At 42.5% G+C, this 12725-nt stretch overlaps 1 protein-coding gene across 1 annotated transcript in view; it reads left to right on the top strand.

Moving 5' to 3' along the window:
• Window positions 1-12725, top strand: part of LOC119719573 (vascular endothelial growth factor receptor 1-like) — a 44554-nt gene that overhangs the window by 13781 nt on the left and 18048 nt on the right. Inside the window, exons 2-5 of the mRNA XM_038189050.1 lie at window positions 8192-8506; window positions 9800-10078; window positions 10609-10869; window positions 11314-11616. Of these exons, the coding sequence (XP_038044978.1) occupies window positions 8192-8506; window positions 9800-10078; window positions 10609-10869; window positions 11314-11616 (1158 nt within the window). The remainder of the gene's footprint in view (window positions 1-8191; window positions 8507-9799; window positions 10079-10608; window positions 10870-11313; window positions 11617-12725) is intronic.

Genomic DNA, 12725 nt, shown 5'->3' with positions numbered 1-12725 from the left:
CAATGAAAGTGTCACTTATGTAGTTACCAAATTGCTTCTTATTGGATTTTTTTCCAGTGTTTGTCTTAATAATTAACCAATCTTATGCTAATTTGTGTCACTTGAAGGCGCTATCACTGTGATATCAACATGACATATTTGGGCGAATGAGGGCGCTGCAATGACGCCATTGTGTGGAAACAAACACTCGGGGGAAAAAAACCTGTTCATTGAAGCAATTCAGCAACTTTACCTAAATCTAAAATTTATAGAATGTAAATCTAAAACTTATAGAATGTAAATATTGAATGAATATGCATGTTTGTGTAGTCATCAGTCGGCCTATCCTCTAAAGGTGAATATGCATAATTGTGTCGTCATCAGTATCTCTAGGGGTGACCATTATTGCGCCAATGGTCGCCCCTAGAGGTAGTCATGAATATATGCATGTTTGTGTCGTCATGGGTTGACGTGCCATAGGTTGACCATTTTTACACCAATAGACCTTCTGTGTTGCGGGTGTCTCATAGGGTATTTTCTTTGTTATTTTAATTTAGTAACAAACGATTGCACAAAATAATTAGTCACGCCTATCCAAGCGATACAAAAGCATTGCCCTCTAACTCCGCCTATACGAAAGAGGTCTATAGTTGCCGCTAGAGGTAGTCATGAATATGCAAGTTTGAATCATCACTAGTACCTCTAGGGGCGACCATTATCTTTATCTATGCAATACAATATGAGCTGTGGCAATGTGTAGAATATTCACCGTGCAGATTCTGAACCCTGGACCCATAAAATTCAACCATTTTCAATGTCGCTATAATGTCTGAATGCCAAATAATCAAACATCAAGAAACACATAAGAATTGAGTTTTTGACAACTTTCCTAGTACACAAACAGCTGTGACACTAAAGTCGTCTCCGCAGGATGACGTCATTCATGTCTGTCTGTTGTTGCTTTACCGGGAACTCATGCAGTTTGTTTTAATGTGAATTATTTGGTATTTCATTGGAAACCTCGAGTTGTATAATGCGGAGTTTGATGGCTTCACAGTACGGGACCACAACAATATGGAAAACTGGTCTACGTATGTAGTATGTGGCGTCATGTGACTTCTACCGCGCCTGTTTTGTCACATTCCAATAATTCAGTTACCGTACAAGTACTTTACTGTCTGTGAATATTAACGGCTGGTATATATTTAGCATCGTGGGATATGGAAATAATATATATCACCGCATGCTAGTATCATCATCATCAATTTACGCACACGCTTAATTACGTTAGCTTTCTAATGCCTCTGCTGTATAGAGTTTAATGAACTGTCATCATCCAGTGTATTATTGGCACTAGGAGGGCACGTTTGTAGGTCAAATGTTTGGGATGTTAGTGGCGCAGAACGCAGCTGTGCCGATGTTTTGTGAATTTAGGACTATGGAATACTGAATCATTTGTAGTACATGAGGATTGTGAACATTCAACGGTAAAAGCCACCGGAGTCCAAATTTCATGTGACACTGAAAAAGTGTTTAAGACCGGCCAGCCTGTCTTTATCGAACCTTTAAAACCGGCCACGTGGCGGGCTCTGGACCAATAGGAATGGGTAAACTGTCTTAGGTATTTATGAATAATCTTTTGGGAATAGGAGACAAGCCTTATATAAAGCAAGCCAAGTAAAGCTGGCCACAAAGCCCTCGAAGTTCTATGGCTATTCCCTAGACGTCTTTTCATGCATTTGTGTACAAAATGGGATGGATTTAGCCCATTCGTTGGCGTTAAGGGGTACTCCTATACGAAAGCACCGCCTGGCTCACAAGTAACTAAGTCAGTCAGTCGGGTACCAAGAGGAATGTAGGCTGTCACTCTCTGGGACCAGCGAAAATGTGTGGGCTTGAGCCTCAGGAAGGGCTGAGAAGTCAAAAGACAACATAGCAGCTGCGAGAACAATGATTTAATTTTTTTATTTTATGTCTTTCTTGTAATGAAACCAAGGATTCCTCAAAAGTACCATAGGCACTGTAGCCCGAAAGTCTGACGCAACCTATAGAGAAATTACAGTTTCAGAGGTGGGAGGAAAAGCCCAGAAGAATATTCTGGGGAAAACCCACAGAATCAGGCAGGGACTGAAAACCCAATCCACATATTGGCCCAGGCGGGATTCGAACCCGGGTCACAGCGGTGGAAGGCGGGGAAAGTACCGCTACGCCAACAATTATTATTGTAACTGTACCAACCGGAACGGTGAACAATAAAAGCGAGCCAGTTTCCTTTTGGCAACAATAGATGGTGTGTTTTTTTTACATCATGGTTTCGCTTTGACGATTTTTACAAAAAATAGCCTTTGTGCCTTTGTGCACCATACCAAGAAACTGCGTTTCACAAAATCCCCGATTGTTTTGCGAAATAGGGTTGGCCACAGAACTGCTTTTCACAAAATCCCCAATTTTTTTTTTGGAATAGGGTTGTCTACCGAACAAGGAAGAATGCAATTTTTTGCAAATGTAGATTCCAAGTGTCTTGTATATGGATTCGTATCGTCACGGCTCGTGTTTATGTTGCCTCCTGTAGACCTGCATTCTACACACACTTTGCCCACACTTTTGAAGAGTGTTTGATAATGAGAAGGTTTCCGACCATGCCTGGGAACGGAGCGGACAGTGACGGATCACCCCGGCCGTGCAAGGCGACTCCGTCACGGCGCGTTGCCTTTATGACCGCCCGGTGATGGTGGCTGTTCACGGACTTAAGACTGCTGCATGACAATTACCATGTTGAAAGTGATCCATCTGAAATAATGGTTCGCAATATAACGAGAGGACGTCCCCTTATTCCAAGAGAAAAAAAACCCACATAACTGATCAAGCGAAAAAATTTTTCCAGCATACTCTCTAATGTATGCACCTCCTATAATTGCATTAAAATCATACCGCACATAACAACTGTTATACAAGCATTTTAGTATCAATGCAATTTGTAATGCGCAATGGAAATCTCCAAACAAGGTCACTGGTAAGGCCAGAAAAGGTTAGAATTACATCGGCAGCAACTCTCATACACAATTCATCGTCAACAATGAATTTTTAATGAGGTTTACAGAGTGTTATTGCACAACAGGTGCGGAGATATGACAGATACGCGGAATTACACCGAGCGTATTCAAATTGTACGATCTCATAGCGGCTGTGGCTCAATAAATAAACGTAGAGTCAAAATGAATACATGGAGAGTCAAAACAATTATATTGTTGATCACGATCAGGCTTGCAAAATATAAACCAAATGTTTTGGTATGTTTTGTGAAAACTATGCAATCGCGAAATTTTTAAGTGAAAAAAAAAACAATTTCAAAATCTTAAGTTGAACATAATTGGTTATAATATTTTTGCTTCATTACTGGTGTGCACTATGTGCCTCTGAAGCCTTTGTGTAGTTGCCTAAATCTTTGTGTAGTTGCCTAAATCATTGTGATGCCCTTTTTGCCGTAATTATATTTATACTTATTATTATTAATATTATGTATTTCTGGTAATGAAACCAAGGATTCCTCAAAAGCGCCCTAGGCACTGCAGCAACCTGTATAGAGAAGACAATGAGAAGAAATTACAGTATTGAAGCCGGGAGGAAAACCCCAGAAGAATATTCTGGGGGAAACCCACGGAATCAGGCATGCAGGGACTGAAAACCCCACATTGTTTGCCCAGGCGGGATTCGAACCCGGGTCACAGCGGTGGAAGGCGAGAAAAGTACCGCAACGCCAACCTGACTCTTAATGCCCAATTATTGGTATAGCCTTTTGGTATAGACCAATCCGGGCACGCTATCCATGCTATCATGAAGGCCCCCTTCAATGGCGGAAGCATAGTGCTAGCTATTGTTCAGGTAATCGGTCACGGGGTAGTTGCTGTGTGCGATGGATTCCCCATTGAAGGGGGCCTCGTGGGGTGAGCGTACCTTTATCATGCGCACGGATTCGTCACTGAATAAGTGAAACCATCCAAGCTGCACTGAAAAGGCGACAGTTCGTCTGACCTTAATTTAAAGGTGTCAAGGATGCATGCCACATACTGCTGTCGTCACAGCTGAGAGTGCCATCAACTTATCCACGATGTTACCGTGAATTACAGGCGTCCAAGGGTATTGAACATGATGAGCTCAGGTTATTGCTCTATGAAAGGAAAGGTTTCCCCAGCTGGGAACGCGGTGATGCAAGGAGGAACAAAAACGCGCCCGACCGTGGTTGATTCAATGATGAGGGACCCAAGCAGAACAGATCCCCGGTGTCTTTTCTTGTTTTTACACCGAGGCATGTACCCTGGCTGCCATGTCTTGTTCCCCGACTTTTCTCTTTTGCGTTTCTATAGTTGGTTATTCAAAAACGGACTGAGGGTGTTAATGCGAAGCCACAGCTTCGGCTCCAAATTAGGAACTTCGGCTCGATGTGCCTTCATGATCTGTATCATGAATATCGAATCCTGTGTATATGAGGCCGAAGTTTAGAAAATGGCCTTTAAGATTGAACAGTAAGGGTTTTTCAATGCCACGGTAAAAGCCAGACATGACGCCGAAGCCTGATTTTAAAGCCAGAGTTTCGAGAAAAAAAATCCCTGAATGCCATATCAACTGGAAGGTTTTCTAGGTGAAATCTCTTATATCGCACACTTCCCCGTCAAAACTGTCACTGCAACAATGAATTGGGTTCCATTCCCCCAGTAAGGCTATTTCAAAAGCTGAGAAGGGTGTCACCATAAATGTGTTATTTAACAATAGAGGGCGCTTTCTAGGGTACGGCTACTGTTATGCGCATGCGCCGGTTGTTAATTGAATGATTTGGTTTTTTTGTTAACCCCCTCATCAGCAGCAGATCCAAAAATCTAACTGAAATTTGAAATATGTTTGGCATTTGATACATTTTCATGTAATCTTCCGGATTAAGATATATACTTTTCCGCTTAAAGCATCTCTTGTAGTCCGTGAAAATACCTGGCTAGACGAGGCGGGAGCCTGTTCTTGCGCCGTCGACTGCTTGCGGTCAACCGCGTAATAATTTCGTGTCCGCTTCGGAGGTCAATCAGCTACAGCAACGTATTGGTCCACTTTCTGCTGATGAGCAATCAAGCTAGAAAACGTCGATGCTAAAGTACTTGTCCGCGCAGTCAAGGGCTCCGTGGCGTCACTTCGAACCTAATTTAAATACACTGGCATCATTACCACTGCCTGAAGATAAGCACGGTTTCAAAAACAAATCATCTGATTTTGCTCTATACGTTTTAGTGGGAGTTGAACGGGTCACGATTCCTGTTTGTACCGAAGAGCTGTAAAGTATTTAATACAGCTCTATGGCCTGTGCATTATGTCAACAGTTTTTTCTGAAAAACTTGGCCTTGTTCTATTTATAGGTTAATTATATATAATTGGTTCATCAAACTACCCTTATATTTCTAACAGATTTTGGCAGCTCGTCAGTTACGAAAATATAGAAGCATTTTTGTCATACGTACGTGGCCCATTTGTTGGTTTGTTTAATGGGTTGTATCAAATTTCGGGGTAAGTTTGGGTATTGTATAAGACATATTGCCTTCAGTTTGGGTCTTTGTTATCAAAGTTGTCAATCGTCTTTGTGACTTTTGTTCCTGGCTTTCAACCAAATTACATCAAACCTGATGACAATTATAACAAGTTTACATATTAATCCCACGCCGAGGGAGCTGTTTGTGTCGTGATAGAATTACTGGTTGGCGTGCGAAGAAAACACGTCGATGGAGGTCACATCCCAGTATTAAAATCAAGCACAAACGACGGGTGTTTGGCAAGGATTTCCATGGCAAATGGGGATAAAGGGGCACTCGCAACGTTACCGGCCTATATTTGAATAAAAACTTGTGAAATTTAATTTTTTTTGATCGAAAAACGTCGGACTTATTTTTTTAAAAATGAAGCAAAACGGAATTCATTATTAAAGCACAATCCCTCAGCGGATTTAAAGAAAGTTGAAATTTTGAAAATTACCGCCATTGCATTCACTTTTGTTTTCCGGACACTTTTTGCAGAATATTTCTCAGTATGATAAAAATCGATATAGAGTGTGACATTAGGGGACTGAATATAAAATGATCGTGAAAATTGACCCCGAAATTAATCGTACTGTTGCTGACAAAAAAAAGTACGAAACGTTATCAGATCATTCGCAGGCTAACGACCAAAACGCTATTCATCCGGCCAGCAAATTTGGAGCATTTGGTTCATTGATATGCACGCTGCATCATCTCAAGACCTGCCTTCCGCAGCCATTGCTCTACATCGCCTCGAAATCGATCTAGCCTGACGTTTCAGAAGAAAAAAAATAAGGACCTTTTCGTCACTCGATACCTTAGTACATTAAATTAAGAGGTATTTTTTTGTGCCGCGAGTGTGAAGCGCTATAAGTCACAATCTAGATAATTAGGATTTAGTTGTCTCTCCGTAGAACGGGGTAATTTTTTTCAAGGTACTGAAGTATTGAGTTACTTTTTCTCTTTCTCTCTGTCCGTTCTAAAGCATCCTGTATTCCTTGAAATTGGTAGATTTTGATAATGTCAGATGAACCTTTTCGAGGTTGCAAGATGATTTTCCCAACTCGTTTTGTATTGTGACTTAATGTTTTCTTTGATGTATGCGAGTTCTGGTATGAAAACGTAAGACTTTATACATTAAGCATGACGCAGATGAGCTTGCAGGAAAGTTGCAGGCCATTACAAAATATAAAAAAAATCACAAGCTAGGTTATTCACCTTTCACGTGGGTACCGTTAGTAAATGATGTCAAAATATTGAACTGTGCGAACGATACCATAATATCGGGTGTTGATTAGCCGCGGTTCGACTCGGTTCGAGTCTGATTTTCTCGGTAAAATGCGTGGGTTTGGAGATTCCGGAGCAGTTCGTGGTAGCTTCAATGACCTGCTATGACAGTGATAGCTTCCCACATGGTTTGCAGCTTGCCAAGAGTTGACGCCAACAACAAATTACAGCTGGTCTCATGAAATAACACATTTTACACAGTGTGTGAGAAAATTGTGAAGATGTGTTTTGACAATTTGTGTATAGAAAAAAATTGTCCCCCCCCCCAAATGTTACACGTACCAGGAACACCCATACTGGAATTTGTACAGGAAGTCATTTCTTTGTTCTTGTGTACTAAAGTTTTCGAGTTTGAAAGTGGACCTCTAAAATGTTCCTGTTTAAAAAACAGAACTATAATTTCCTGCTGGGCTGAAATTCCGACTTAATATCCCTTACATAAAATACTTCAATTTGCGACGGATCAACACACCTTGGAAATTCTTAGTTTTTGAGTAAAATCCATATTATCTATTTCGTGTTAACCTTGTGGAGACAAGTATCAGTATAAGTATTCACTTATAGAAATTGCTCGGTGTTAACGTATACATTTTTGGTTCCATATTTGTACACATGTCTCCACAGGGGACCGTGTACCAGATCAAATCTCGATAAGTCGCGCAGGATTTTGTTTTGCATAATTACGCCTAAAATAGAAAGATATCCCGTCTCTTTGTAGGAGGGAGAGCCTCGGCCCTTATTAAAGCCTGAAATTCGCCCACAGAGTGATTTATGACGGCCCGTGTGAGGAAACGTGGGCAGAATTATGTCAATATTAAGAAAAGAACCCCATCCAAAATGTCAACGTGTGGTCATGAATACTTGACACACTCACGTTCGTAGGCAATATTGACAGTGTGGCACTCCATAGCAAGCACGCATTGTAAGGAAACAGGCGCAGGTGTTCAGAAAATTGTTTACGGACAGGTTTTTTTTTTCTCCCTACATTTTATTTTATAATTATTTAATTGTATCGGAGTATTTTAAGTCTGGTTCCCGCCCACACAAAAAAGGTAGAAGTTGGAACGATAAAAGGGAGAGAGCAGGAGCCAGGCTATAAAACTATTTTTAACCATGATGTATGTACAACGCGCGCGCATTGCGCAGATGTTTGAAAGCTGTCTTTTTCATGGCAACGGTCAATATTATTATTTTAACATTTTTTAATCAATCCAGTTATCCTTACAATATTCAAGTTAACCAATATTTTGTTCCCAGAAAAACTGTGTGAATATCTTATATTTTGTGTGTTGAAAAGACTGCTTTGTACTATAAGGTTACACTTTTTATGAATTTTTCTTATGGACAATTTGTTTACGTTTCTTCTTTGCCAGGACTTTTTGTAAATGTTCAGGAATCCGTGAATGCGTCGGCAGGGGAGCCGACGACTATTCCATGTAGTTACACAGACGATAAACAAGAGACCAGCACCTTGAGTGTTCGATGGACACGGATTTTGGGGAACGGACCCACCGAGGTTCTCCTGACAAAAACGGGTTCGTCTATAGAAGGGAAATGGTATGAGGAAGAACGTGCAACAGTCGTCGACCAGGCAGCGTTGAGGATTTTTATAGTCTCCAGTCAAGACGCTGGAAAATACACGTGCACCATCGGAGGAACACCAGGAACTACTGAGCTTTTTGTTGACAGTACGTATTTGTTTTAATGAGTAAACAAGCCTGAATATTTAAAATTTTAACCATTTGAGATATTTTATCAAGGTGTCTGTAATATATTTTGCCGTTTTCAAAGAATGCCGCCGACCGGAGAGTTTCATACTAATGGGAAGACTTACTCAGAAATCTCCCCGAAGATACGCCCAGTTCCAGTTGTGACAAGTACCCGCCTCAATATTTCACTTTCTGAGAGGCACACTAAACTCTTGAGGGCGCAATATCTCGGATTTAAAAATGGCCGCGCCCATAGACCAACACATTGACAGCGACACAATGTAAACAAAATAACCACTTTTCTGACAAGATAACATATTTGTGCTTGCCTTGCAAACTGAAATATGTTCTCCATGTTAACTTTGGCAGAAAAAAATTATGTTTTAGCCAGGTTTGTGGGGGTGATTGTGGATTTGTTTCAATGCAATTCAAATGGCGATTGTGTACTGACTACTGACCGGGCTGTACTTTACAACGGGCATGACGGGCCATCCATGGCCATGCCATGCATGCTCCTAAAATGCACTTCAGAAACATTTCCAATTTTGAAAATGCACTCGACTCTTCACAGACTTTTGTACTCGACCACAGAAGTGGCACCTGGATAACAGTAAGAAACTATTCAAAATTACAAACAAATTATGTCATGACGTATGTCAATCTACTTTAAGGTTGAAAAGGTCATTTTGGGACGATAAAACACCCTCGACTCTGATTTGATCAAAACTAAGGAGGAGGCCTACACTACACAATTGCCATTCAAATACATCTACTAGTCCCATAATAAAAATTACTGTACTTCCTCCATAATTAATGAGCCAAACAGCGAAATGTGCTTTCAGTTTCATTCCTAAAAAGTTGTGTTTCACGAATTTGAAATCGAGACTGTTTTTTTTTTTCCATTGGATATTTGCTATGGAAGCACTTGCCTGATTTATTATGACCATGGAAAATCAAAAGTTGAGAACTGCATGATCCATGGCATCGAGACAAATTCTGCAGTCAATTTGGAGGACCTCTCCCTGTAGTTCTTCTGAAAAAACAGGATGACCAGGTGACGAGATCACATACCGAATTGAATGTTTCCTCATTATTAACCGGAGAAAAAGCTTCCATAGCAAATATCAAATAGGCCACATCCAAAAATCAGGAAACACAAGTTTTTAGGATTTGTGGCTCGCAATACGGTGGAAGTCCAGTACATATTTGAGACACATTTATGGGGCTACAGCTCATCAAGACATGCCAATCAACGTTTGATTTGTTGCGCAGGTACACCAACAATTCAACCAGAGTTGCGAGAACTCGTACTCACCGTGGGGCAGATGCTAGAACTGACGTGCATCGGGGCAGGCACGCTGACATGGAGCTGGCCGCAGCACGACGAACAGTCCATCACGTTCTCCCGATTTTACGACCCATCATCTGGATGGCAAACAAGCGAGTTGCGAATCCGGCAAGCGTCCGTGTCGGACACCGGGGAGTATCGTTGCATCTCGGACGACAGGTGGCCATCGGAACCAGTTTACGTTTATGTCACCAGAGAAGACGGTAACTTTCGGACTATTTTTTTATCCCGAACACATTTGTCTAAAGGTCTGAAGCAGACCGGTGAACTACTAACCGGCAGGCCAGATACGGCTAATACTGCCATGTACTGACACGGCAACGAATCATCAAAGAAAAGGCAATTTACGACAGTGAAATGTCCCAAATTCTGGCAACTTTTGGCGTTGAAATCACTGTAAAGTTGAGGTTTCTGCCTGAATTGACATCACACTTTTGCTCATGAGCATAGAAATTCGCATAAGCATGAAAATCAAAAAGGCACCAAAACATTTTTTAAATGGCAAAACGAAAAAATTTGAAAAAAAAGGGTTGCAAGATTGCATTAAACGAAATTACATTGCATGTTCTTTAAGTCTCCAGGACGTCAATGCACATCTTTCCAAGGTTGATAATGAGGATGATACAATGTAAATGGTCCAAGACAAAATGCCTTCTTGATAGTTGAGAATGTTCCTTTCCTTTAATGATTATCCTAACTTCTTCATTAAGAATCTTGTTTTCTTAATTAAAAGGGCCGCTATTTTTGGACGCTGAGCAAACAGACCTAGTTCACTTCTGGGACGAGCCCTCCCTCATCCCCTGCCGGCTGGCCATGCCCAACGCTACCGTCACTTTGCAACCCCAGGAGATGTTTGACCCCGAGGTCATGACCTATGACCCCAGACGAGGCTTCGCCTTACAGGCCAGGATGCCGGATTACAGCGGCAATGTCTCGTGTCGCGCCACCATCGGAAACCTGACAGACACCCAGAATTTCACGGTTAATTACGTCGGTGAGCAGTTTAAACTACTTTCTGGGTTGCAATTAAGCAATGTCGTGGAGTTTCTGAGCAGGAAATAGTGTTTAGGAGGTTTTTGCGCTAAAGCATGAATCAGTGTTCGGTAGTTTGCATGAAATTTGTAACTTTAGCTAGTGTGGAGAATTTGCGATAAGCGATTCGCTATATTTCTGCTGTCTCACCCTGAAAAATTGTACGGTTTTGCATCATAAAAACCTATACATGCCTATATCTTTGCTCTTTAAAAACATACTTTTGATTTCAGAACCTAGTAAAAACTTACATTGATGAATCAATCAATAATTCATATTGTCCTGAAATTTGAAGTGTTTACATGAATTGACACATTTTTAGCATCTGTTATATGCATTCCTCACGGTTACTTATATTTCAGCAAACCAATAAAACTGAGCATCTTTAAATTTGTTTTTGTTACAGTTAAACCCAAACTGTCTGTTGAGAGCCCCGAAGAAACGATTCTCGAGCACGGCGAGCTGGAGCTGATATGCAGCGGCAGCCTGCCCATACAGTGGTTCACACCCAGCGGTTTGGATGCCAGACTTCAAATCGTCCACTCGCTAAGCTACGCCCCCTCCCAGCCTCCCACGTACCAGAGCACGCTACGTCTGGCCGACACGCTGTATACAGATACGGACGAGTACGCCTGTAAATACGACAGATACATGGAGTTTGAACAACCCGAATTGGAATCCAGTGTTTATGTTTTTGTCAAGTCGAATGGTATGTAAAGCTAACTCAAGTTTTTCTAAAAATTTTCTACAGTTCTTTGGTACATTTCTTTAATGTTCTTAAACTGTTAGTCCCTGTACCGCCCCAAACCGCTTGCCTGTTACTCCCTGTACCGCCCCAAACCACCTTGCCTGTTACTCCCTGTACCATCCCTAACCACCCTGCCTGTTACTCCCTGTACCACCCCAAACCACCCTGCCTGTTACTCCCTGTACCTCCCCAAACCACCTTGCCTGTTACTCCCTGTACCACCCCAAACCACCCTGCCTGTTACTCCCTGTACCGTCCCAAACCACCCTGCCTGTTACTCCCTGTACCGCCCCAGACCACCCTGCCTGTTACTCCCTGTACCGCCCCAAACCACCCTGCCTGTTACTCCCTGTACCGCCCCAAACCACCCTGCCTGTTACTCCCTGTACCGTCCCAAACCACCCTGCCTGTTACTCCCTGTACCGCCCCAAACCACCCTGCCTGTTACTCCCTGTACCGTCCCAAACCACCCTGCCTGTTACTCCCTGTACTGCCCCAAACCGCTTGCCTGTTACTCCCTGTACCGCCCCAAACCACCTTGCCTGTTACTCCCTGTACTGCCCCAAACCACTTGCCTGTTAGTCCCTGTACCGCCCCAAATCACCTTGCCTGTTACTCCCTGTACCATCCCAAACCACCCTGCCTGTTACTCCCTGTACCGCCCCAAACCACCCTGCCTGTTACTCCCTGTACCGTCCCAAACCACCCTGCCTGTTACTCCCTGTACTGCCCCAAACCGCTTGCCTGTTACTCCTTGTACTGCCCCAAACCACCTTGCCTGTTACTCCCTGTACTGCCCCAAACCGCTTGCCTGTTAGTCCCTGTACCGCCCCAAATCACCTTGCCTGTTACTCCCTGTACCATCCCAAACCACCCTGCCTGTTACTCCCTGTACTGCCCCAAACCGCTTGCCTGTTACTCCTTGTACTGCCCCAAACCACCTTGCCTGTTACTCCCTGTACTGCCCCAAACCGCTTGCCTGTTAGTCCCTGTACCGCCCCAAATCACTTTGCCTGTTACTCCCTGTACCACCCCAAATTGCCCAAGGATGGTATGATGATATAGATTTG

Source organism: Patiria miniata, unplaced genomic scaffold (genome assembly GCF_015706575.1).
Source record: "Patiria miniata isolate m_02_andy unplaced genomic scaffold, ASM1570657v1 HiC_scaffold_8, whole genome shotgun sequence".
NCBI lineage: Eukaryota > Metazoa > Echinodermata > Asteroidea > Valvatida > Asterinidae > Patiria > Patiria miniata.
The sequence above is the reverse complement of the archived record's forward strand: the minus strand, read 5'-3'. Positions and strand labels throughout refer to the sequence as shown.